Raw genomic sequence first — 27948 nt, 5'->3', positions numbered from 1 at the left:
TTCCTTAACCTTTGTGTAAAAGTGTTTTCGTACTTAATCATCTCAGCCACTCTTCTCTGAATCTTGCTCAGTTCTATAGTTATCCTTAGGGACTGGGTAAGAAGTATTTCAGAAAAGGCAGATGCACAAAAAAATACATCTCTGTTTTTAAATGATCTTTTCTTTGTGGTTTTCTATTGGCTTAGGGAACGGCACTGATCTATTTTTCAAAAAAAAAAAACAATGACCTTGATAAAACTTTGATTTCTGAAAAGACAAACTTAAGTTAGAATGCTGTATCATGAAAAGAAGATTTTAAATTACATTTTTCTTACTGAACTTAATTATACTTTGTGGGTTTTTATTTAAATTTGCCTTCAGCTTTTGTTTTTTTTATTTAGCTTATTCACACTTCTGTAATTTCTCTTTGATTTTTGACCACTGTAAAGGATTTTATCATGTACTTGTTTGGCTATAGTCTTACCCTCCACTCCAAATTGTCAGCTATTTTTCTGCCATCTAAACCACAACTTCTATTATTGTTTTAGTAGAATCTGCATCTGGCATGTATGATATTGGTACCACTACAGTTTCCTCCTTCAGATGCCAAAAACATGTTCCAGATAAGCTGGACCTTGGCAACTTAATCTGCTTCATTTTCTTGGAAGGTTACGTTTATTTACAATACCATATCATAAAGTTATGTGATGTGGGAGTGCTGGAAGGAGACTGAAGAAGAGTTCAGTTAAAAGTTAAAGTAAAAATCCTTCCATGGTGGTGAATAAACTTCATGGATTGTAATGGTGATGTTCCTCTAAAACAGAAGTGCCAGCCTTTCTGAGTTTTCATAGCAAGTTATATAATTTTATTCAAACACCTACAGCTGTGTATGCGTAGCAAATATTCCGACAATTGGAGCTCTCAAAGAAACAAAAATCAGCAAACACCCTTTGCACAGTGATGTTCTAGGACTGATGTAGTCTAATAGCAAAAATGGAGAAGTCATTTCAGTCTGAGGTATGTTTTAACAGGTACTTTTAACTGTTTGAGTTATACATGTCCTGACCAAGCAAACAGGTATGTAAAACATACAGTGGCAAAAATGGCAAAATAACGTGAAGAAAAATCACAGAATTTTGCTCAGTTGCAATTATAACTAATAATAACTGTGATTCTCAATGTTAAATACAGTAAATGTTGCATCTGGTAAAGATCAGCTTCTCTGATTATTCTTCAAGCCTAGTGGTAAAACCAGTAACCTGTTCGAAGTGGGCAAAGAAACTCTAGAACAACTTTTGAATCATGAGGTCCCATTTTTACTGAGGTGTTTATTTTAAACATAGAACAGTGGAGATTAATTAGCAATTTATTTGGCAAAGATTGTATGTCATCCAAGGCTGAGTTGCAAAGTAGTGGGGGTTTTGCATTGCCAGTTAACATGCAGTACTGCTGCTGTGGCTTTTTAAGAAAAAAAAAAATCCTTCTGTGGTGTTGATTTTAGAGCTGCTGCTTTGTGAATAATTATCTTCTGAGGGTGAACGGGATGTTTTCAATTTAGAGCGTTTGTCTGAATTTTGTCGTCTGCTGTTGCTTGAAACAAACCAAGGCGTTAAGGTTGCGTGCTTTATCTTTTTGGTTGCCAACAGCATCTTCTCCAACTCCATTGCAGTTTCACGCGCGTGACCGCTCGTTTCCCAGAACCGCTCGACGGTGACGGTCTCGCCTCCCAAAACTGCTCGTACAACCCAACAAAACGTGTTTTAACCTCAGCCGGCAAAGGGCTGTGGCGTAACCGTGAAATAATCCTGTCAGAAAACGCCGCTACGCCGCCCTCAGTCCTGCCCGGACCCGTTTTTCTCACAGAACCCTTGGGGCGGTGCCGGGATCGCGCTCCCGGCGCCGCCCACGGCCTCGTAGTGTTTACAAACAGACGGTGGAGCCGAGCCCTGCTCCGTTCCTGCCGTAAAATGCACGGCCCGCGGAGCTAAGCCCCCCCCGCTGCCTGGCTGCGGTCTATCAGAGCCCGGGGCGCCGCCGCCATGAGGCGTTGGGGGCGCGGAGCAGGCTGGGTAGCAGGGCGGAAAGCGAGCTCTCCTCACAGGAGGGACCCCGCGCCTTGGGGGGGGTTGCACGGGTAGACCCCCGTTGACAGGGCTGTCCTGGCTCTCGAAGCCCTTGTTTCCTTTTCTCTGAGGTCAATAGGATGCTGTAGAGTAGGGAAATGGGGTAGCGGGCAAGGTTAAACATCCAGTTGAGGTCTCCTGTGGTGCGGCCACTCCGCACCCCAAAACCAGACTCTGAAACTAGGGGAGACACGTTCATCTTGGGGTCATTTCGGATGGAAAAGACCCTTAAGATCAGGCACTTTTGAAAGTGTTATGCTTTCCGGTCTTTTTCTGTTATTACTTAAGTAATGAGATCTGAAAGACTCCTTGGAAGAAAAAAAAAAACCTCTTTTGAGGTAAAACGCTATCTTCTATTAGTTCTTAATTTGAGGTAAAACACTATCTTCTCCAATTCTTAATTTGAGAAAAAACACTATTTTCTATTCTTAAGTCACTTCAAGAGTTGGCTGAGTATTTAACACAGGAGCTTCACACCATCCTGATCGTCTGCTATTTTTAACATTTTGCAGTAATTACGTGATGCTTTTTTAATACTTACCCATGACAAAAAAAATGCGTTTGTGAGAAAGCAACTGAATCACAGCATGAATCCTAATAAGTTTTACACACACTGTTAAAGTTAAGCATGTAAGGAGTTCAAGTGTGGTTATCAGGATTACTTAAAAACGTGGTCGTGCATAGCAGCAGTTTTGAGGCTGTGTTGGAGGAAGTTTTTACTGCTTACTAAGGTCTTCTCACCTAGTAAATAGAAAAAAATGTGTGCTTGGCAGGTGCTGAGGAAGGGGATATAAATATGTGAAATCTTTATTCAGTTGTGCAGGTTTTGATATTTGAGGTGCTTACCTTGTTAAACTGCACGTGAATGTTATTGAGTGGTTTTGCAAATTTACTTCTTAGGTTTTTGTTTAACAAAAATCAAATCTTACTGAAAGCTTGTGACAGTTGCTGTAATAAAAAGATTATGGATAGCCCCTAATGGCTTTTAAAAGCTGTTTAATGCTGCTTGTGTCAAAGTAAGCAATTAAGGTCACTTAATCCGTTTGATTATTCATCTAGTTGCTCTGGTGGCATCCCATGTGTTTGGATTGGTGAAAATGTGCGTCTTGAGAAGGCTGCTTCACAGCTTTGTAGCCCTCTGTACAGAGCACGTGTGTAATGTGAAAGCTGAGGAAAGAAAACCCCTGGTTATATGACAGACAGTTCACTAGCCCCAAGCACAAGCAGACTGTAAATGGACATCCTTGTGTTGCATGGGCTTCAGAAAAAAAGATCACATCCAATGAAGTCATTTAAAGGCAGCTTACTAATTAAAATAGTATTAATAAATTAGACCTTATATAGTGTTTATACGTTCCTGTTAAACTTCAGTCAGATTGTTGTAAGGTTAGAGGATGAAATAAGGTTTGCTGAGTCTCAGTTTCTGTGGTGCAAATACGCTGCTGCATAATTTGATGTGAACTGGAGAGTATTTGGCCACTTGGCACAGAGGGCCAGGAGAGGCAAAGTGTGGAGACTGCTTTGAGACCTTCGTTTGCTTCAGTGGCAATGGCAGCACCTCAGAAGATTAAATTTTGGTCAGTAGGTTGGAGCCCCAGTTCTGTCCTCAATAGTCAAGGTAACCATAGGGCAGATGGGGGAGAATGAAGTCTTTTTGCTTACCCTCAAAGCTGATGGAGAAAAAATTGGTGGAATAATATGTATCTGCTGTGCAGCTCCAAGATAAGGACCAGGTTATGTTCACTTGGTGGATTTCTGGGGAATGAAGAGGCTCAGAACAGCTCAGGCGAATTGTGTGTAGATTGAATGGTCCTTCTACTTCCAACTGCTCCGCTCCCCGCTTTATCCAACAGAAAACAGAACTACAAGTGGGCAGGCTGGAATGACCTTAAAACTGTGATTCTTGTATGGTCACAAAGAAAGTGACTAAATCTGCACCAGTTTAGAAAAACATTGGCAGAAAGATGTCAGCAAGATCTTAAAATGAGTATTACTTTCGACAACAGAATTTGTTGTTTGCTCTACAGTGTCGGAAATAGGAAAGTAAACAGACTTTCTGCTAGACACTTTCCATAGGGTAGCATACTGATCGTTGGACACTCAAAGTATTTTCAGTGTATATTATAAAGCTCTACTTGGCATTCTGTGTTAGCAACTGTTCCCTACCCCGTTCCGTTATGAAAAGAACAGGAACTAATATCAGCTTGTGAGTTTAGGATCGGATGTTATTCATAAATTAACACAAATTAAACAAAGTTGTGATTCACATAATGGAAAACGTTAAAGTATCATTAATGCTTCGAAGTTTTGCAGACTGAGCAACCATAAGAGTGGTAGAAAGTGCTGCTGGCCTGATGGGAATCTACCTGGCTGCTGTCCCAATCGGCCTGTTTCCTCTAGCTGTGGGCGTGGGAGTGTGTTAGGAGATGGAAATCCATTGGTAATGTTCAGCCGGCGTACCCCTCAGGATCCCTCACCAATTGTTAGCAAAGCAGGCACAACATTGCTATAGTCAGACCACAGCCAAGAGATTAAAAAAAAAACGTTGAGAATCTGGGAGTCATAACTGGCTCTCTGATGCTGCATCTTTTCTGTGCCAAACATATGTTGGTATAGAAGGAACTCTGATTCTAAATAACAAAGTGTGGGCAAGATTTAACTGAAGTTTTCCGTAAAAGAAACCAGCTCTCTAAATGTTGCTATATTTTTCACTGTGTCTGATGTGATAATGCAATCAGATAAATGGACGTAACTGTTCTGGAACTGTATTGTTGCTGTTTATAGCAAGTGTTGACACAATCCTAGGAGTAAAAATAAGGTTTGCCAGACCTTGCAGGTAGCGTCCACCGTGTGCTGTTCTGGCTCATACACGTAGGATTTCTACGATTAAAGCTCTGTTGGCTCAGACGTGCAAAAGCAGAAGTTTGAATTTCAAATTTAGTACTGGGTGTTTGTTAGTGAGTTGATTGGTTTTGACCAGAGCATAAGAATGTTTTTAAAGATTATTGCCAATACTTGCAGAGCACTTATGTACCACTGAGGAAAGCATTTATGTCTTCTGAATTAATAAATGAACTCCAGTACTGTCTGGGAAACAAACGCAACTTAAGTTGGAAATGTCAGGCTATTTGGGCTGTTGCGATGAAGAGTGTGCCGTGTATACATCTGCTTATAGACATAGATAATTTCTAGCACCCACTTCACCGTTTATAGGCAAAAGTGCTTCTTAATTGTTTTCTTCTCAATCCTGACAGTGCCTGGCCTTTGTAACAGAGGAGCACTGCAGACGTGTTGACAGGGTTTTGATCAGGTACGTTGTTCCCGATGCAGGTGCTACATTTGAGTAAGTACAACTAATGCCTTCCCTTTGGGAACCTGTAATATTCTGAAGTAAAAAAAAAAAAGCTGATGTGGGTTCTTGATCACTTTTTCATATCTTCTGTGACATTTCTCTCTTTGATGTGCTCTGACCCTCAGCGAGGAATCTGTTACAGCGATTGGAGGTCTAATTCTGTTTTGTCACGTCAGATCGCTTGCTTACTTTCTTGTGCCCTAGTTCTTAGAGAAAACTAGGGCTGAGTCAGGTGTACGCGCAAATAGACTGTCTCGCCTGAAACTTTTAAAGCACTGCACTTTTATGATGTGGATGTCATAGTGCCCAAGATGGGGAGCTGCCTCTAGCATTTTTCTCCTTCTCAAAAGGCTGTCAAATCCCTGTGGTGTGCGAAACCCTACTTTTTTTCTGTGATCAGTTGAGGCTGACGGGGGGAGTTAGAGCACGCAGCTTCCCAGGTGCCACCCCCCTGCAGCGTGGCTGGGTGCCCCCCCGCCTGCCTTCCCGGTGTCGGGCTGGTTTCCCCCCGCTCGTTGCCCTGCAGCCAGCCCCGGGCATGTGCTGCCCGCCCGACCTCGGCTGCGGGCGGGGCCAGCGGCCTCCCTCCGGGGCCCGGCTCTGCCTCCCGCAGGTGCCCCCGGCCCTGGGAGGAGGGAAGGGGCTGCGGGGGGAAGCCGGCAGCACACGGCCCCGGCGGGCAGAGCGAGCGCGCCCCCCCTGCCTCGCCTCGCCTCCCGGCCCCGTTCTGCCCCGCCGCGGGGGCGCTGCCCGCTGCCGGCTCCGCTCCGGGCTCGGGACTCCGCTCCGCGTTTTCCAGCCCTCCCCCGCGCTCCCGGCCCCCGCCACCCGAACGTGCAGCGCGGCTCCGTCCTCAGCGCCGCTCCTCATTGGCCGCGCCGCCATAGCCCCATGGGCGTGCGGGCCGCCCATTGGCCACGCGCCGCCGTCCATCAGCGGGCGGCGGAGTGCGTCAGGGCGGGCGGGGGGGGGGGAGGAGGAGGAGGAGGGGGGAGCGGCGGCCCCTTCCCTGCCTGTGGCTGGCGGCGGCTGCGGCTGCGGGGCCAGTGCGGGCGGAGGGGCGCAGCGGAGGGCGGCCTCGCTGCCTCGCGGCCTCCCGGCCTCGCTCCCTCCCTCGCTCGCTAAGATGGCGGCGGCGGCGGCAGCGGCGGCGGCGGCCGTGGCGCGGCTGGAGGGCCGGGAGTTCGAGTACCTGATGAAGAAGCGCTCGGTGACCATCGGCCGCAACTCGTCGCAGGGCTCGGTGGACGTGAGCATGGGCCACTCCAGCTTCATCTCCCGCCGCCACCTGGAGATCTTCACCGCCGCGCCCCCGCCGCCGCCACCGCCGCCGCCGCCGGCCGGCTCCGACGGGCCGCCGCCTCCTGCGCCTCAGGGCGACCCCGCGGCTGCTGCCGCTGCTACCGGCGGCGGCGGGGGGGACTTCTACCTGCGCTGCCTCGGCAAGAACGGCGTCTTCGTGGACGGCGTCTTCCAGAGGCGGGGGGCGCCGCCGCTGCAGCTGCCCCGAGTGTGAGTACACCGGGGCCGGGCCTGCCGCCTGCCCCCGCCCGGCCGCGCTGCCCCGTGCTCCCCCCGGGTGTCGCGGCGGGGTGCTGCCCCCCCGGCCCGTCGCCGTTCGGCAGCCACCCGGGGGGTGACAGCGTCGCCGTGCCGGCCGCCTCCTAGGCCTCCTTCCGCGCCGCCCGTGCTCCCCTTGCGGCTCCAGGGCAGCAGCCCCTCGGCCGCGTCCTCCCCGCCTTGTGTCCGCACCGCCGCCCCCCGTGCCCGGCCCTCCGGGCCGCTGCGGAGCCGGGGAGCCCGGGGCTGGCGGCTGATAAACGGTGACCCTGCTCCAGCGCCCTGTCTTGCACGGAGCTGGTGTGAGTTTGGGAGCAAAGCTGTCTGCAGCAGTGCTCGGAGGTATTGTAATGAGCAAACAGAACTGGATACACCCTTGAGTATTGTTTACGTGCTTCAAAGGGAACCAGTCAAGTGGTTATCCGCATATCTGGGATTTTTGAATTGAGGATCGGTGCTGAGTAAACCTTGTGACACCCTCGGTGCTTTTACTGAATGTAGAGGGTTTATTTGGGGGGGGGATTGCCTTCAGATTTTTTGTGGCGGTTTCTACTCGTTGCCGGATTGTACCAGTGATTTTTTAATGGCTAAACTGAATCATCCACATGAAATACTTTCACTAGTCCTAGTGTTTTAAGACCTGTTTCTGTATGTGACAGTATGTGCATCAGGAGGCTTTAAACGGTAATACATTCCTTTGCCGTTAGCAAATATTAACTGTCCTTGCAAAATAATTTTCTAGAAGAGTACGTGAGGCCTACCTACCATGGTTAAGGTTATGTTGAGCTGTAAATAAGTGATCTGTGTTCTGAGGAGTCTCGTGGGAAAAGTGAAAGTGTTTTGGCTCAGAATAATGTTAGGTGGCTTGACTAAGAAGTACCTAAAAGGTTATGAGTTTTAGCTTTACTAAGCACGTGCCGTTGGTGACACATTCTTAACGTCTTACAAGTTTTTAAACTTTCTTTAGGCCTTTGATGGTTTATATTTTCCACTTTGACGTCTTAGCGTTAGTTTCCCCACCTTGTTTCTTTGTAAAAAAATCAAATTGTCTTACCTTTCTGCTTTCTAGGAAATGCTCATTCTGAAAGGCTTTAACAGTGCCAGTATGTGTGGAGTTGTATAATCATGAATACAGTTGGATGACTTGTTTGACCTTTAACTGTAACTTCTATTTTTGCTTTCTGCTTTTTAATATTAATAATCGTTTGGCATGTGGTTAGTCTATATTTTAATCTAAAACGTTTATGAAATACAGAACAAATACTTCCTTCTTTATAAACAGTTTGGTGCAATACAGTAATTGTAAGTAAGTCATTGTGCATTACATATGTTGATTACAAACAGTCTAGAATTAGTTTGAGTAATTTAGTCGGTAGCATTCTGTTAAATGCTTAATTCCTCAGGAAAAAATTAGTGCTGCTTCGTGCTGTCCATGTAATTGTTGACTTGTAATTTATTTTTTTCCTGTCAGTGTTGTCTTTTTAAGGGAAAGAGAATACTGACGGATTTTTTGTGTCAGTTTTTTAGTGAACAATGATGAAAACTTCTCTGCAGTTAATTTTTTTTTCATGAGTGTACGTAGGTGGTGCTTACAGAAACTACACTTGCTTGAAACTTACTGTGCTCAGTGATTACACCATTTCTTAGACTGCACGCTTGTAGCTTTCCGTTTCAAGATCTGTAAGCCGGTTAAAGTAGTTATCTCCTTACAAAATAAAGGTGTGATCTTCCAATAAATCATGTAAATAAAAGGTGGCATACCTTCAGTCCTGGCTAGAAACAATGGAGCAGTGTGTGCACCGAATGTACTCGGATTTCTTTAGTCAACAAGCGTGGGGACGAGTTTTAGCTTGAAGGGCAGGCACATTCAACAGGGTCATAGTTAAATCGGTGGTTAAGCTCAAATGCTGCTTTATTGCTTTTTTAAAAATACAGAACTTCATAAGAGAAGGAAAGTCTTACTGGTGTTCTATAGGGAAATAGTAGTTTCATTATTTACAAAGTTTTTGTTTTTTTTTTTTAGCATAGGCGTCTTCAGACAAATTCAAAGCAGACGTTATCTGCTTATGGCAAGTCATTACTGTGAATTGCTGATGACTAATAACGTTGTAGCTGTGTTCTTGAGTTTCATTGTAGATTTAACTGGTCACACTGAAGATGATCTCCTGGATTTTAAGAATCAAACTTAGTTACTGTGTAATGTACTCATTAACTGACACCTGAAATGTGACTGGAAGGGAAGCAGTTTTGGTGCGAGTTGAAGATTGATGGTTGCTAACCTCCAGCTCAAGTAATCACTAGATCTATTTTTGGTGGTGGTGGTTAATCCTGCAGCGTTGCCAGTAATATGCTTTGCGTATGACTACGCAATCACTTGAATTTTATTTTCTTTAATGGCAGGTGAGGTTAAAACAAAAAAACACAGAGTGGCCTGTTCTTTCTATTGGTTTTGAAGCAATCTTGGAAACTAAGAATGAAGCATCCATCTCTGTCACTAATAAATAGTGACTTACAGATGACTCCAAGTGAAATATTGTTACAGACTCGAACTGTCTTATTTAATTGTCCCTAATATTTACATGTGATTCATGTCTCCTTGGCCTTTTTTGATTTCAGCACAGTGTTTAAACATGATTGCATTAATAATGTTACTGAACTTCCTGGTTTTGGAAGGGAAAAGCAGAAATACAACTCTAGTCTCCTGCAAACCACACGTTTTAAACATCTGGGGAAATTAAGTTATTAGAGTCTGCTTATACATGCTCTAATAAGGGCATCTTTCTTTCTACAAATAAAAATGCCAGTAACACAGAACTACTGTGCATTAAGATAACTGTATTGGTCGCTATTTTTAATATTTCCTTGGAAGCCTCACTCACAGTTCAAACATTTCAGTTATCAAGCAGGAGGTAATATCAGTGGGAAGTGTGTTTTTGTTTTTCTGATTCTTGACAGACTCACATACGTCCTTGTGTGTATACAAACCAGCTGTCATCTTGTTAGATGATTAAAATGGACGCTAGGGAAAAAAATAGCTATTTTTTTTGTTCATGTCCAATAAGTAGCTCTCCTGTCAAGGTCATAATGCACAGAGGCATGGGATTGAACAAGTGTTAGAACCGCATGTTAAATGCACACAAATCTGAGCAATTCAGTTAAGTCTCTTGCAGCTACCTTTAAGATCCATGGACTGTCACCGCTGCAGCTTATAAAGTCCATGTTTTTTAATTGTTTTCATTTGATGCTTGTCAAATTTCCCCTGACTTCAGTAAAAGCATTTTAGGATATATCGCTAGGTAAATAATAACATTGATGCTTGACTTTTGAGGTACTTGTTTTGAAAAATACCTTTTATGTTGGGCACAGCAGCTGTTGGTGACAGAGCTCTTGTATACAGCTTTTGGAGAGGCAGGATTGCAGACAGATGTAACTGTACAGCCAGAGAAAAACAGACTGACTTTTGGGTACAGCTTAGCTCTGAAAAAGGTTTGTTGTCTGTGTCGTTCCACCCCCCACCCCCTTTTTTTTCTTTCATGTTACAGTCAGTAGCTTGGATGTACTTTGCATGGTAGCATTTGAATTCACAAAGATCCTGACATTTTAGGCCTGACTGTTCTAAGACAGAGTGTGTTCATTCAGACAAAAACATATTTTGTAGATTAATGATTATTTTTGGCTTTGGTCTTGTGGAAGTAGGTTTGGGAATCATAAGACAAGATACCACTAGCACTGGAGCAGTATCTAAGGCAGAGCAAAGATGCATCCAGTCTGTTACCTGTCTTGAAGAGTAGTCAGCAGCAGATGCCTAGGGAGGAGTGTAAAAATGGACAAAAGCAAATAGTTATGCTTCCCTTGTTTATTCTTTTGGATCCCAGTTAGGTTTGATTTCTTCCTGAGTTTAAAACCATTTAATGTTTACATTTTTTTTTAATGACTTGCTCTTTTTTTTCCCCAAATCTCTTTAAACTTCTTATATGCACATCACTTTTGGCGGTGAGTTCCACAGCTTAATTTGGAGCCTGCGATGGTCTTTTTTTGCTGAGCTTTTTGAGCTTTACACCTGGTAATTTCATTTGATGCAACTCAAGTTAGCTCTTTTATAATAAGAAACTGTAAATAATTGTTCTATTCTGTCATTCATTTTATAGTCTTCTTTATATTTACTGAGTATAGGAGCTCTTATACTAAACCATGTCGAGTGCATCTCACTTTAGCTTAACACCTATTGACTAATCCTAAGGCAGGTCTATATGGCTGAAAACTAAAAATACATCTGTTTGTGTAGTAGTGCTTTTCCCCTTAGTGTACAAAGGGCTGAATCAATGTTTTTGGTGTGCTGTTGTGGTCTGGAACTACAAAGTGCTTTTTAAGTAGTTGAAGCTTTCCCGGTGATGGAAGCCAGCAGATTCTGAACAAGGATCAAGTATATTCACTAAGTAAACTCTTCAGGAAAATTTTTTGTGTTCAGCGTTACACGCACAGGATACTGCAACAGATTGTAAAGAACCTCTAATATATCAGTGTGCTTTTTTTATTTTTGGCAGTTGCTTAAATTATATGCAGAGATGTGATTGCTATAATGCATTGTGGTTGCACACATGCTCAATGAAAACTTTTCGCTGGAAACAGCTCAGGTTTGGCTTACCAGTTGAGAGGAAAGGATTGTAGTATCTCCTTAGATAGTGCTAGCTGCTCATTTAGGAAGAATGTTGTTTTCTTTTTCTTTTTTTTTTTTTTTGGCTTGAGCTTGGTTCATGTTTTAAAGAATTGCTTTATGAATATAAGCGTTAGGAAATCAAACAACACTTTCTTTTTCCCAAGGAATATAGTTGTAAGGATAGATCAATTACCTCAGGCTGGATTGGCACCTGCTTTTTCCCTTTTTTGATAACACTTCTGATAGATACAGTTGCTCGTAAAGAAGACAGCTGGCTGAATTGTTTGTGAGACCTTCTGATTGATTTGGGTTTAGAGGAGTATGAAGGAGTTCCATACTGGAATTAAAACTATGAATTACTTAGAGGTTATCTCACAGCAAAGAACTAAAATATTGGACTTGGCTGTGACTTACAAATCAGACTCCAGAAACTTTTATTTACTTTCTGTAGCAGACACTGTGTCCCATGGCATAAGAAATAATAATCTTAACTGGCTTATGTTTATAGGTCTTTTTTTGGCTACTTTAAAGTAAGATTCTCAAATGTCAAGCTCAGTGGCAGTAGTGTTCTCACTGTAACCGGATCTGATTGAAAGGAATGTAGGAGGAAGAAGGTAGAACGTGTACCATTTGAAATGAAAATAGAGATGAGTATGAAGTTTCTGTAGTCATCATTTGTGTAACAGTTGTTTCTGTCATCTCATTTTTTTTCACGTTTCTCTCTCAGCTGAACACACCTTATGAGTGAAATGGCTTTTGTTACTGAGACAATGCTACAAATTGTCAGACACCAGTGGGGTAGCTGAGGTACAACTCACAGGTTTGGATTTGGATTAAGTTGCACTTGCCTTGTGTTTTCTGTTGGTCTGATTGATATATCAGAATTGAGTACGGACATCTTGTATACAGTTTTACTGATCTTAGGAATGTTACATGAAATAATATAAACCGGGAAATCACCGTACAAATTGGTGGCTTCCCTCTCATTGCTTTCCAGTTCTGACGGAAGCATAATTAGTGTTGTTGTGGTGTAACGGTGTGAAGTAAGGATTAAAACTGTCTGTTCTATGAATCTGTAGTTGAAAATGAGTTTTGAGATTCTTAACCTTCAGTTACATTAATGAGGCAAGAGCTGTGTAAATTAAACCATTCTTTGCTCTGTACTAATTAAGTCAAAATACAATCCTGTTTGTCTGTTGTGAAGTACCCTAGTTTTGAGCAGGGAGAGACAACTTCTGCTATCAGATGAGTGTAAGAAAAGTAAGGTAATGTTTCACCCTTGCTTTGCAAAATAAATGTATGTGATTAATTTGCTTATAATCAGGAAATGACATTGTCTTGTAAATATTAGTCCTTCATGAAGGTACATGTGTTTTAGCAAATGATTCTGCTGTGGAGGAATTCTGCTGCTGTTTGTTTTTTTTTTTTTTTTCAAGAATATGTAATTCTCACGCAGTGAGCAAAGAATTTTTTGTCACGGTCATGCCTAAAGTATTCAAAGTAAGATGACTGTGCATCTGGTTTACTGTATTTTTCTGTAAATACAGCAGTACTCTCAAGACCCCTTAAGACCCATTATCTTATGTAAAATTATGTACAACACTGGGAAAAATCAAATGTAATTTCAAAGAACATTGCAGATTTGTCATGTAGCAGTGTGAAGTCATGTGTTTTGCAGAATATGATGAATTTTCAAAACAGAGTTGAGTTTACTAATAAGCTAGTGTCCTCTATGGAACTTCATACTGAAATTCTGGGAAGGTGGTGGTTGTGTGTACTGTCTTGCTTATATTCACGATAAAAAGTTGATGTGTAGTGACATTTGTTTCCTGCGACTTCCTGCCTTTAAGGAATTTTTTGACCTAGATAAAGCAGTTGGAAGGGGAGGAACCATATTTACTCTGCAGCTATTCCACACTGGATGGCAAGAAAATAAAAATTACATTCTTCTGTTTAGATTTCATCAATGTTACCGTGTCGCTGAACAGTGCTTGGGCTTTACTAGGTGGTTACTTGAAATCTACTTTTGTGATAGATAGTTTTTTATAGGGTTAAAGAATGTCTCTCAGTGATTGGAGTCTGTGTTTCTTCGCATTTGTTTGTGTGGTTGTGCTGCAGCTATTGATTGTGCTTGGGCAGTGTTCTGTACATTCTCACCAGTACTGCGAATTGTAAACTTTTACAAAGGAGCGTCTTTGTGTGCTGTAGAGCTGAGTATTTGTGGAAGTAAAATTTTTCAACCTTCAAAAGCTTCAGTATTCAATAAACGAATCTTTATATAAACGTATCACCTTTTTGTTTGTCCATGTGCATCAAATACAATGAAAAACATGAGCAAATTGACATAATTGTGTCCATGCTAAACTGCAAATATTCGGCTAACTTCAGCGAGACAGCTCACGTGAGTAATGATGCACATGCAATACAACATTTTTAGAATAAAAGCTGTAAGTTTAAAAAACAAATCAAACCAGAGACATGTCGTTATCAAAGCTTTATGAAGTACAACAAAATTAGTATAAGGTTGACTGGAATTAGTTCTAATGCAGTGTTAATTTAAGGTTTTACATTAAAAATGAAGGAAGGGACCTGTAGCTGGACCCCTGCTGGAAGCAGAGATGACTTCAGCATCAGATCAGATGGCTCAGCACCTTGTCCATTTGAGCTCTGAGTATCTCCAGGGCTGGGAAATGGTTAACTATGAGGTGGTAGTTACACGAAACATTTCATTTTGAAAAAATATTTTCCAAGCAGAATTTTGGGAATACACAGGTTTGCTAGCATAATGTAAAACTTCATGCTAAGTCATGAAAAAACTACTTGGTCACTATTTGATGTTTCTACTTGATACTTTCATTGGTGATCTAAGTAAATGCAACTGCTGATAAATATTTACTGATATTTACAATATTGGTAAGTCACACAAATAATGAGGGGAAAAAATGGACTTGGACTTGTGCAATCCATTAAAAAGAAGGAAAGAAAGAGAAAATGCATCTGAAAAGATACGCAGGCCAGATTTTCAGGGTAGGAAGCTGGTCTGAAAAGTAGAAGTAGAGTGCATTTGAAAGTCCTGACTGAAGAGAAATTGTTTGATGCTTATCGTGAGATGTGTCAGAGCGGAGTGATGTGATGACTGTGTAGAAATAAGGGAGCTGCAGTGCGGAGCAGTGATTGACGGTGGAACTTCTGGGGTTCTGGAACCAAAACTGGTATCCAAGAATCTTGGAAAACTGCAAGGTTTTAGGGGGGCAACTGCTAAAAAGAATTGAAGGCTCAAGGATATACCAAGCAGTGAGGGACTTACGGTCAATATGTTTGCCTTCTCAAAAAGGAGTGCAAGGTGGTGTGGTATATACCCATTTATGGGGAGGAATTAGACTACTGAAAGGCCTGCTAATGGATCAACACAGGATGAAACTCCAGAGGGTGTAAACTGAAGTCTCAAGGTTTGAACTAAGCACGTATTTTTAGCAGTGCTGGAAGACAGCTTAGAGGAAGGATTGAATCTCCATTTCACCACCTTCTGCTCATCAAAAGTAGAACCTTTTGGGAAAAGTTGCTTTAGTCAATAATAACGATGATGATACACCTTGCTGTAGTCACACCTGATGATTGGGTGCAGTATAGGTATGGTTGGATGAAATTTAATGCCCTGGGGCTAGAAGATGTCCAAGTAGGTGAAGTGTCTTAGCTCTTCAGGCTTTACTTCTTGTAGAAGTCCTTTTTTAATAGTCTTCCACTGGGTTAGAGCAAGAGGCTTTTTTATTATGTGTTAACAAGGAGTCAGTACTTGGCTTTTTTTTTTTTTCTAATTAAAACTGCTTCTAAAGCATCAAACATCCAGTTGGGCATTTATTTATTTGCACTTGCCAGCAGTATTGTTATATGCGAATGATTTTGATGTTTTTATTCGTTGTCATCTTAGTCTTCATATTGGAGCACACCATAAAAGTAGTTTTCTTATAATATCCAGGGGTTCTCTGAAAAATGTTCTTCCTCAAGTAAATCTTAGATAATAATTCATGGGGTGTAAGCCTCCTAGTTCTTGTGTTTGTAAGGCAGGTTAGCAAGTAGTAGAAAAAAGAGTTTACACATTCTTTTGAAATTATATTCAGATTTTCTAAATCACTTAAATAATGTAAGATGAATATGTAATTTTGGTTCCGAGATGATATGGGTGAACTGGCACATTGATAGAAGTTGCTTTTAAATTCTGCTTTTTATAGACATTACAATATGGGAACAGATAATTTGCCTAACCTTTTCCTTCTTTTTGAAACCTCTTAAATGGGGATAACAGATATCCCCCTCAGCAGCGCAAGAATGAATATATGCTGCTTGGAACTTCAGCTTACTGTTGTGCACAAAGGTTTATTGTTGTTGTATTTAATTTGCATTTTTAAAATTACTTACTTGTGTGTTTGTTAAAAAACAGCTCGTTTGTACTCGGAAATAGAGTAAGTGATATAAAGTGCTGGGGTTTTAGATAAATAATTACGTATTCTGACTGTGACAGCTGGGAGAAATAGTTTAGCTTTCACAGAAACATCAATTTCCTCAAAAAAAACATGTATCTGAAATGTTAGTGTCTTTAACACTGTGGACCCCAGTGCATGATACGTTGTTGTACAACGTATAAGGTAAAAGTTTGATTATGAAGGTACAAACACGTAATTACCTGTTCTGTTTTGTTTTTTAAGGCTGAGAATTAAGTTAAGGACTACAAAGACATCTAGCCTCTGTCTTAATGTGAGTACTGTATAAACCTCCATACGTGGAAAAAATTGACTTAGCATTTTACATTGTGTTATGGGCATATTTGGGGTGTTCTAGCCCAAATATAATGTGAGCAGATGAGGAATGTACACACAGGCTGTATACCTTAACGTAGCTAAGTAGGCGGGTGTGTTGATTACAAGTGTGGTAAACACAAAGAAAGTAGTTGGAAAGTATGAGCGATGGAAGCTGACTGTTAAAGAAAAGATTTCCCTCCTTAGGTGATATCCTCTATTCCAGTCTTTGTAGGGGGGTGAAGAAGGCCTCTGTAGCACTGAAGGGAGACGGGCTTTGAGAATGAGATGAAAAAGCATAAGGCTTAGACAACAGAAAGGTGAATGTACTTGTGCAGAATTCTGCCAAAAATGCTGTAAGAATGGTAAAGAGGATGATAGCATCGTGCTAGGTACAGATTAGAAAACTGGAAGAGGAGAATTCTGTTACTACATGGGGAGGATCAGGATGTTTGGCCAACGTGTTTTGCACTAGGAAATGGACGGGAGGGTATTCATGGGGTTTGGAGTTACGCAAGGAGAACTGGAAGGGTTTGTTGGCAGGCTTGAAAAAGGGTTGGACAGAGTTGAAGATCACCTCAAGTTTAAGAGCTGTGATTGAGAGGTAATATAGTTATCATTACAGAAAGTAATGAGGCTCTGACTTTGATGTTTAATTCGGCTAATGCAGTGATTCAGAAGAATCTTGGGTCTGACTTTGCTAAAAAGACAGTCTGTGCTGTCATGAGCGTCTGAGCTAATCTGGCGTTTCGCTTGCGGAGAAGGAGCACAGGGGAGGGGAAGCTCTTGCTTCCCGCAGTGCTCCCACCTGCAGGTTATGCTGGCCTCGAAGCACATCAGATGCTCCAAAAGCCACCGGCGTCTGCTTTTTTTGGGTGTTCTGGGGAGTTTTCTGTTGCATTGAAGTGGCTGATGGGAAAGGTCTGACAAGCAGTGGAGCTGGCATGAAGTATGTGGTGGCCTTGAACAGTCTTCAAAAAAAAGCACAAGTTCCTTGTCTGTGGGTTATTTCACAGCAGAGGGACAGCATTAATGTATCGTCCTCATTCCATATGCTAAATCATCATGTCTCTGCTTTAAAGGTCATCGGTACGGCTGGCAGTTTAAGTTACATTGTAGGACTGGGGAAGACACGAGTTGTAGAGATTGAACATTAAGGATATAGTAAAGGATCCTTTTCTTAAGTTTATGTTTTTGTTTTTGTTTTTTCTTTCATTCTGGAAAACCTTACCTCAGAAAATGGATTTCTCTACATTTAAGACAAGTGACTGACTAGAGTTTGTGCAGCGTTCTATCATCTGTCTGAAAGAAGAAATGAATGTGAAGAAAATTCTAAAACCCTTCTGTTTCTTAAATGTCCCTTATTGCAGAGGCCACATGTAGCCTTTGCACTTTGTCAGGAAATATGTGAATCTGCTGCAGTTGACTCTGTAGGTAGGTGTGATGGGGATTTCCTATGTTGGCTTTTGAGGTTCTATTTAATATCCGCTTGATAGGAGGCAGAAATATCTCAAAAAAAAAAAGTTTTTTTTTTTTTTGAAGAGAGCTTTTTCTTTCCCTTCTTTATGCAAGATAAGTAGCCAAGAAATAAATTCAGTTGATCCAGCCTTCCAAAACAACTTTAGTGGGCTTGAAAGTAGCTGTGCATTTGGTCTCTGTTCTGATTTATCTGACTTCTCACTGTCACTCTGAAACTTGCTTCAGAGGAGATGTGGTGAAGTGTTTAAGGAAAAAACCAATAATTTAGAAGGGGATCAGATTATAGCATATTTTTTTTTAATTTCCCATACATTATCCTGTGGACTTGGGTGCTTGGGTGACAAAAGTCAGTAGGAGTGAATTACATAAATCATCATCAATCCAAGTACTGTTTATAACTTCCACGCATCTAAGTGTTAAATAACATTGAGCAAAGACACGTTAAAGGAAGCAAGTTATTTCCTTTCCCTAGACGGTGTGAGTAGGCTGGGTGTGGCTGGGTTAGGCTCAGATAAGTGTTCGGGTAGGTGTTGGGCCTGACCTGTCTTACACGGCCATCCGTTGATCCACTCGTTCTGGGGCAGTCACCAACTGAAGTCCTTTCTCCTGCATGTGGTGGGAGGCCTGACCCAGGGCGCTCTTCTGTCAGGTCAAGGGGGTTAAGGGCTTTGGTCCTCTCTGCCCTTTCGTCTTACTGAATGTATTCTCTTTCTTAGTAGTATTTAAGGGTTACAAGCCAAACTGAACTGGTCCGCCGTTCAAATGATACGGAAACATCGCTTTGCAGAGTTTGCAATCTATTGTTAAGTAACTTTATTAAAATGACTAGATTGGGTAACAAGATTCTCACAGAATGATGAAATTCATCCTCATACAGTCCAACTTCCAGTGATACTATCAGGAGTTAGAGCGCAGCCTTTTTCCTGGCAGCACATTTGTGACTACATCACTGAGTTGAAGGCTACATGCAGTAGTTTAAGGTGGTTACCCTTTGCGATGAATGTGGGTTCCAAAATGAATGCAGCAGTGAATTCCGTGTTCAGGGTGGGCTCCACAGTTTGTGGTTGGTGATAGGCTTATTCATTTAGCTTTCTAGATATTGATAATCACTGCAAACATTTTGGACCTGGAAACCACAGTGTGTATGTCAGTTGAAATGTTCAGATGACAGGCACATTTAGCAACACAGGAAAGAGATGCAATAGGTAAAAACCACAGCAGAACTTCAGTTGTTTATCTTCTTGAATTGAAATTCAAGCCTTTGTTTTTAAAATGTTTTCCTTGCATTGGTCCGTCCATAAAGCTGAGAAACGCAACCAGTCTGTATTATCAGCAAATTCCAGAACTGTTTAACAGTGCTCAAATGCCTTGTGGAACCCATGCAAGACAAAATAACTTACAGTAACTGGTACAAAGCTGTATCATTTCTTGGCTGTTTCATCACTTAGTTCTTGACTAGCTGCATCTCTGCTTTTTTCTACCCTTCCTGAAGGACTCTTGGACTCTGAGGAGTGCTGGTGTTTGAGCAGGATATGCAGAGTGACTTCAGAAATTCTTATGAGTCGTTAAGCAGAGGATTGGGGTGAGATGGAACAGTGAGCAGCAAGCTGACAACAAAACAGGCTTTTCTGGAAGTGTTTCATTTGTAGCATGTCTTCTTTGCTCGCATACCCAATTCTATTAATGTCCAGGATTCCTGTAACAAAACCTGCTTCATTATAACTCAAAAAAATGCCAGGATTCGGTTAGAATTTCTTTTAAAAATAATTTTAGTAGCTATTTACCGGTTTGAATCTTTTTTCTGTGAGCTGAAGTGCTGTTTCTTCGTAGTCGATTGTCCTTCGCTGTGTAAGGATGTAGGGAATATTACTGGTTTCAGAGAGAAAAATTTGGCAATTATTAAATGTTAAAAGAACTAGTCCAAAGATGAAATAGGAAAACTCATTCATGGTTAGGAGGAGAATTCAGATCCTCTCACCTGTCTCAGTGTTTTAAAGGCATAAGTTAAATCTTGATCATAAATTCTTTTCAGAATTTTAAATTTCCTTCATGAATTTTGGCCTGTTATGAATAGCTTTTACTGTCTGCTGCAGTACAGGCAGCCAGAGCAATCATCTGCAAGCACACCCTAGTACACAAATGTTTACTTTTCTGTCAGTAGTGAAATAACCCTGGCTGTTTTATGGTGTGGTTATTCTGAGGTTGGAAGATTGTCGAGCCTGGAAGAGATCACTAACCCCAGCTTGCAACTTAGCTATAAATAAGTTTAGTCTGCTGTGGGTTAGTAAGTACCAAAGATTCTTATGTGAGGTTGTTAGCTATTATCTAGAGTTATCACCAAAAGGGGTGTTTTAAAATCATTTTTAAAAAGCAGCGTGCAGACCATGTTAATTATAAAAGAAATGTGACTGTAAATAGTTCAGTCCTCAGTTAGAAGGGTTAAATATTAAAGATCTAAAATTTTTGAAGTTTGGGTTTAATATTTTAAAGTTCTCTTGGCTTAGGAGCTGAAGAAAATGTACGTAATGTTTGTGTACGCATGTCGTTTGTGTTAGCTGTAATGTAGCTGAGAAGTGGGCCATAAAATAATTTAACTTCATCTGAAAAGCTTAAAAACATGGTTATATTGAATATGAAATAATGATAATGTGAGATGGTGTGGTTTTTGACTACTTGAAGAAATACCACGATAGTGGAAAGGGAAAAGAGACCGAGGAAAGTGTTTCTATGGAATCAAAAGTGGTGGTTTAATCAGGAATGTTGGTTGTAGGAATTAGGCTTTTCTACAGTTTTTGAAATTAAGAAAAAAGCTTCAGTTATGGCAATAAACACGGGAAATGGCAGTGTAGAAATGTGTTGCCCACGTCTCTTTTTGTTGAGGGGGAACTTGAGAAGGTAGGATGTGTTTTTGGTAATTTTCATAACACTTGCTTTGATTCCACATCTCGTATTGAAATGTGTCTAACAGTTTATCTGCCTTATCTCCAAGGTAAACTATTGTCTGCAATTTTTTTTTTCTTTATGAAAGAACGTCTGATATTAGTAGTGTTAGGTGATCTTGTTCTTCCAGTTATATTTCTTATCTTGAAGGTGTGAGTAGTTTAGGGTTAATTACTTGCAGATAAATATAGGTAAGCACCAGCGGGGCTGGCTGCCTGTTGCGGTGACATTGCACTTCGACTTGGAGCTCCCTGGGCTCCGATTAAGGAAGCGTTGGCTACTGTAGATGTGTTACACTAATGCAATTTTGTCCTACTTACGACTATTTTGTTGTCGTGGTAGCTGCTTGTTCAAGCTTTTCATGAGGGATTTAGAAAAGAGAATATATATGACCACCTTGTGTTTTTATAGGGACAGTTTATGGCAAATAAATTGTTGGCTGAGAACATACTGACCGTGTCTGATACAGAGAGAGCAAGAAGTTGGGCTGATAAAGTCCTTCACTGAGTGAAGGAGACTTGTATTTTTAAATACGACAGGTCCTCAGATACTTGTATTGTGATGGTTCGCACCACCTCTAAGTCATTAGAATAACCCTCTTAGAGGTGTTCTAAATGGAGACAGGATTTGACTTGTGTGGGTAATGATTTAATACAAAAACACAAAGGAAAGAGAAATCGCTCTAGGGGCCTTAAAATTCAAATACTACAGGATGGGTATTTAAAAGGAAGTAAATAGATCTAATCATAGCCACTGATTTGAATGCAGAAAGGGTTGATATGGTCGGCAATTAACATACAGTAGTGAGGCGGTGAGCCTTTCTCAGAATCTCTGTGTCAGCACCAGAAGCACCTTTACTGTTACAGCTTTCACAGAAATGGAAATGGCTGCAGACTGGGGAGCCAGAGCTGGCTGCTACAGAAAGCCGTTATTTGAAGTTGCGTGATTGAACTCTGACAGAATTCTCTTCCTCCCCCGTATTTTGGAGTCTTGAAGCTACCTAGGGCTGGGCTAGGGGCTGCATCGTGCTTAGTATTGCTGTGTGCGAGACTGCGAATGCACAGAGAAGTTGCACACAGCATCAAAGGATATTGCAGTTCTGAAGTCAAAAGCATGCACGTCTGATCTGTAGCATGGATCCAAGCAGAAAGTTGCCTCTTAAGAATCACCGACACCACAATAGCCGTTTTATATAATCTTGCATAAACTGAGTCTACTGGTTTTAAAGTTGCTTCACACTACCACTAGTTCTATTTAATGTAAGCTCTTCAAACGAGTTGGTGCCAAGCAAAGCATTGTTTGGAGTATGGAGAAATAACCTGCAAGCCAAAATTAGCATGTATTCATTTTGAGTGGTGTGTGTTTCGTCAGGGCTGCCCAGATCATGTCATCCCTGAAGGCAGCGCATTTCAAATTTAAATGTTTCAGCTATTACAACATGGAACATGGCGGTGAGCGGTGCCAGTAACACACGCTGAACATATGACCAGCACATGCCCCCCTCTTCAGTGTAGCCCGTGAACTATTTATTTTGTGTTCCAAGCAGTTTATTCTTGAGAGATGTTTCACCCCTTCAGTGTCAGGCACTAAGCCTTTGTTCCCTTCTTTCTTTCATTTTCTTCCTACTGTTGCTATTGATTCTGTATTTCCAAAATCTTCTGTTGTGGTTGCCACCACCATCACCCCTATTTTGTGTTAATTCTTTTGGGATGTGGTCCTTGGCGTCTCCTGTGCTGGAGTCATTAAAACAATGGAGACCATCCAATTATTTCCAGCTTGAAGTTGAGAGAAAATGACCTTATATTCAATCTTTTGGGACTTGGTCTATATTCAGCAGTTAGCTGTGATAACTGTTCTTTATGTAAATTATTTACCATAATGTTTAATACTTGTGAAATGGATTCCTTTTTCCCTTCATTCCTTGTCATCTTTGGTTAGATAAGCAATGTTAAGGATCATTTGTTCTGATCTTTAAAGCCATTTTTGCTCAGAGCTCAGCTTCTCAGACTTCTTGTGACTCTTCAGTCACAACTTTGGGCCGAGGCTCCTGGTCCCAGACATCTGAGGGAGCGCTGACCCAGACTGGCAGTCTGGGGAGGACTGGGGAGCAACAGTAAACAAAACTGAAGTGTATGTATAAATATATGCATCTTTGCAGTGTATTTTACAACATTTTAGAGACTGTTACTTCCCTGATGGGGTCAGGCTTGATACAAAATTAATTTGACTTGCACAGCTTTTCAGAACGCATCATCTTATATTATTTGTGTATGCTGTGGGTAATGCGTTTAAGCATTGCACGCTTCTTTAGATAAGTAAGTTTCTTAAATTCAGCTTTCTGCTGAGATAATGCATTGAGTTAAAGGACACACTGCTGTGGAAGGCTTACGCTTCTCACCTTAAATATATTGGTAAACTTTATTAAATATTTAATACATCTGCAATAATTGTATCTTTGTTTCTAACAGGGAATTTCTCAAATCTTCACATTAGATGTATACAGTAGTAAAATGTTATTAAAACAGGAACAGCAATTTAATCCCTGGGTTTTGAGCATACCTGTGCACAGGACGCAGGCAGTGAAGATAAACTGTAACTAACCCTTTGGTTTCAAGGTCAGTTAAAACAAACTAATTGGGAATTACAGCTGAAAGAACCATCCTGTTCTGTCCCTTGTGTTAGCTGTGGTATTCAGATTGTGTGCACAAGTCAGATTAGTTTACTGGTAGACTGAAAAACAATCCTTTAGAAGAGGAGAGACTGAGGCTCAGGATTACTTTTCTGTCAAGTCAGAAGTGCAGTTTTTTTCAGTTGCCAGGTAGGAAGAAATCGATAAGATTGATAAAGTGTCTTCACAATATATTACGTATCAATTTAATCAGCGTTTGAGCTGATCTAAAGGTTCTCTGCTCCTGAAAGGTCTTGGTTATTCTCTTTCTAATTCCTGATCCTGGCCTCGTTGGTCCAACCTTCCCTTTACACTGGCTTTGGCACCCATTAGGTCCCTGGTTACCCGGTTCACTCTGGCTTGCCCCAGAGAATACTTTCTTCCTCTTAAAAAAGATGGTTTGGTGCATTAGTTGGTGCTGCGCTAGGGAGTTGAATCAGCTCATTGAGGGGCCTGACAAACCTTCCGCTTAGCCAAGAAATCCCTGGCACCCTACTCCACAGGCAAAAGAGCTGCATAATGTTTCTGGAGACTGCTTCTGCAAGGAGCATAAATCCGGAGTAAAAGATCTGTTCAAAGATGACAACCAGGTACCTGAAGAGAAGAAGAAAAAGCAAAGGAACAAAGGGACTGTGGACAATGAAGATGGACAGGAAAAGCAATGAAACTGTGCTCGTACTATTTTTAGTGGTTTCCACAATGCTGGTATGACTGCTGGTCCTCATTTTGCACTTCAGCACAGAAATATCTTCAGACAGATATTTGATTACTGGTTTCTGCTGGTCTCTGTTGTGCTCTGTTTTTTTGAACAGAGACGAAGAGTTTTAAAGGTTTCATGTCAGATTCCGAGTTTCGGTGTCAGGTGATGGTGTACTTTCTCATTGCCTTTACAGTTCTTACAGAAGAGTCACTAATTCTTGTGACAATTTTATATAAACTGACTATTGTTTTCTCAGGAGAGAGAGCAAAACTTGGTTGTGAGATACAGCTTTGTAACTGAACTAATTAGCGATCTTAAGAGCTTTGTGATGTGATTCGTGATGATGATTAAAGGAGTCATAGTTTAGAAGTAACTGGTGAAGAAGCTTCTTGACTCTAACAGAAACTTTTTGTGCAGAAAAGTTAATAGTTAATGACAAGCATTGGGGGGGGATTCCTGATTCTTTCATTCTTTTGGGAAGGATGTTAAAAAAAACAAACTGTATTATACAGATTGTTTTTAATCATCTGAGGTGTCTGTTATATTTTTAGCTTTTCTGACTTCAAGCCTTTACATTGTTTTCTATATACTGGAAAAGTGTATGTGCTGTTAGAGTACAGGATAAGGCTGTGCTTGTGCCTTCCACAACTTAAAATGTCTCTTAGATCTTCATATTTTAATCTTCTTTTCCATTTTTGCTTTGATTTTTTAAAATAGAATTTTAAAATAGAAGTATTTAATCTTACTTTTCCCGATGGGTGTTTCTAAGATTATGAAATAATTTGTTATGTATGAGTGAAAAATGAGGGAAATGGGCTCCAAATGTGTAGTAGTATTTGTTGCTGCTTCTGTATTTATGATAACTTTAATTTAGGGTCCACATTAGATATTATGGTAAATAACACATTTTTATGGTGTTTGCTGTACTAATACATGGATTTGAAAAAAATATTTTCAGGATTTTTGTCGTTATTGAAGAAAGTATAATATAATGCCTTACACATATAGAAATTGTGGAATGCTTTCTGTAGGGATTAACATTTCATTTCAACATAATACATCTAATAAAAATCTGAATCTTTCAAATATTGGTTGGTTGGTTTTCAAGATAAATGGAAACATGTTAATTTAAGTGCTGGGAAAATTAGCGTTTGCAGTTCTTTTTTCAAGCAGTAACGTGTGCACAAAGCATTTGCATCTTTTCACCTTTGCTGTAAGAGTGGATCCTGCATCAGAGCTCTGAAGAGATCACATGACTGATGAAGTTGTCCTTAATTATGGAATCCCATGGTCAAATTTTGTTACAAACATTGTTTTTATGGCAATTGGTATTTGTGCATGACAGAAATGAGGTAATAATGGTGAATGGGTGTCTGAAATAGAGAATGTCCAGCAGATGGATACGTGGGGAGGAGAAAGTGGGGAGTTTTTCTTCTGGTCTTTTGGAGCGATCTTTTTATGACAGCTCTGACAGTTCCATTCAGGGAAGAGTGATGCTCGGCTGCCAAGCTGGGGAAGCCTGACTCAACAAACTGCACTTTCCTTTTGAGGGGGTGAAAGTCAGACACACTGATTTATATATAATATATATATGTAATATAAAAAAAAGCTTTGCAGTTTCTGCTCATCCAGGGAAGTTGAATTGCTTGAGCAGCTCAGCAGCACGTGTAGCTGTGCAAGAACCTCTTTGCAGTTGTTTGCTGCAGGTATACTTCTTTGACATTTCAAAGCATTTTATAGGCTGAACTATATCAATTTGGCTGTACAAGCCGAAGAGAAGACTGGAGTTGACATTAGCTTGTATTCTGGAAGATTTTACCCAATGTTGTGTCAGTTACTACCTATAAAGTTGGTTTGGCTGCAGCATATCTCAAGGAAGGACCAGAATTTAAAGCAGAATGATTCAACGTGGTAGGAGTCTGATATTTAGGATTAAAAATGCACAAGTGTGTGGAAAGGTGCTACCTCTGCCAGTGTGCCTGCAGAGATGAAGCTTCATCTCCTTTCTTGGAGCACAGAATGGCTTGAGTGGCTGCAGCAGCATTTTGAGTTGCCATACCGGCATCATGGTCATGCCCCACTCACTCCCACTTCGTATACTGAAACAGTGCATGGTGTAATGGGACCATTTTTTCTGGTTTGAGCTTCTGGTTTTAGAAAACTTTATGGGCTGGAAAAGCTAAATCACAGAATTACTTTTTTTTTTTTTTAAGTGTGGAATTTGAAGGTAAACAACAAAACCCCCACTCTTAAGACCTGGTTGTTTTAATATTGGAAATCCTCAGGTTTGGTTGGGTTTACACAACCAAGCTACGTGCTTTTTGTCATTACCCTGCCATCGAGTGTTCTTGGTGGCATAAGATCGATCTAGTTGCTGCGAACTCTGCCGCCTGTCTGTAAAAATGTGGTTAAAGCAAAAACAAAAGTTGAATAGTGTACAACAGTGCTCTCGGTTTAAATAGGACCAGAAATGAAAAGTGAAGATAGTATTTGCCATATATTCCAAATTTGGGGCAGTTATTATTAAAAAATAAATAAAAAATCTCTTTTTTAATTTGTTGTTTTGGCCTGTGGAAGTTTTCTCAATTTAATTACATTTGTATGAGGTGACATTGGAATATGATTAATTAACAGTAGCTCAGAGAACGTAGATAAACAAAATTGAAGTAAGTCCTTCAATAGTGCAAGCAGGTAGGACTTCCTCTGTTACTTTCCAGCACCTCCAGCTCTGCTTCACTGGGACATTTGCAGGATCTTCTTCACTGGTGCAAGTACAAACAAATCAGTAACAGTTTTCATGGCTTGACAACTATTAATGATCATGACTGAGCAACTCTTAATTATTACTAAAGCTTATGTAAAGGAAAGTGCAAATGAAGAGTCCTTTTTCCACTGATACTTTTCAGTATTCAGGGTAAAAATGTTAGGTTTTGTTTTCTTAAAAAAAAAAAAAAGTTTTTTTTATTTGTTTGGTAATGGAAAAAATCCTTCTAATAGATACATAGGAAATAAGGTCTGCATAACTTAAAATCTTCAATTACTTCAGAATATAACTATACAAGTTACATGTACATACAGTAAGTTATACTTGAGTATATAACTACGTACAAGTTACAGGTCTTAAAGGAGCGGCTTGGGGGAGCTGGGGTTGCTTAGCTTGGAGAAAAGAAGGCTCGGGGGAGACCTTACTGTGCTTTACAATGACCTTAAAGGAGCTTGTAGTGAGGTGGGCATCAGGTTCTTTTCCCAGGCACCAGGTGATAAGATGAGGGGAAATGGCCTCAAGTTGTGCCAGGGGAGGTTTAGGTTGGATATGAGGAGAAATTTCGTTACTGGAAGGGTTGTGCTGCGTTGGAACAGGCTGCCCAGGGCAGTGGTTGAGTCACCATCCCTGGAGGTCTGTAGGAAACGTGCAGATGTAGAACTTCGTAGCATGGTTTAGTGGTGGACATCAGTGCTGGGTTAAAGATTGGGCGAGATGATCTTGGAGGTGTTTTCCAACCTGATGGACTCTAAGATTCTGTAGATTTTAATTAGAATGTATGCATCTAATGTGTAGCTTTATTGTCGAGTTTTTGTGGTGTAACGATAAAGGGCTAATGAACTTAAAATCCCTTTAGCTCATTTTCAGAGGACACAATATATTGCTAAAGATAACTTTCCATATGCAGATTTGGTGTTTGCCGTGTAGGCTTCA

At 40.9% G+C, this 27948-nt stretch overlaps 1 protein-coding gene across 1 annotated transcript in view; it reads left to right on the top strand.

Annotated features, from left to right (window-relative positions):
- The first annotated feature begins 617 nt into the window (after positions 1 to 617).
- Positions 618 to 27948, top strand: part of FOXK2 (forkhead box K2) — a 53525-nt gene continuing 26194 nt past the window's right edge. Inside the window, exon 1 of the mRNA XM_083805758.1 lies at positions 618 to 6966. Coding sequence (XP_083661884.1) covers positions 5993 to 6966 — 974 coding nt within the window. The 5' untranslated portion in view covers positions 618 to 5992. The remainder of the gene's footprint in view (positions 6967 to 27948) is intronic.

Source organism: Anser anser, assembly GCF_964211835.1.
Source record: "Anser anser genome assembly, chromosome: 19".
Classification (NCBI taxonomy): domain Eukaryota; kingdom Metazoa; phylum Chordata; class Aves; order Anseriformes; family Anatidae; genus Anser; species Anser anser.
Note: the sequence above shows the minus strand (reverse complement) of the source record. Positions and strands in the feature narration are given on the sequence as shown.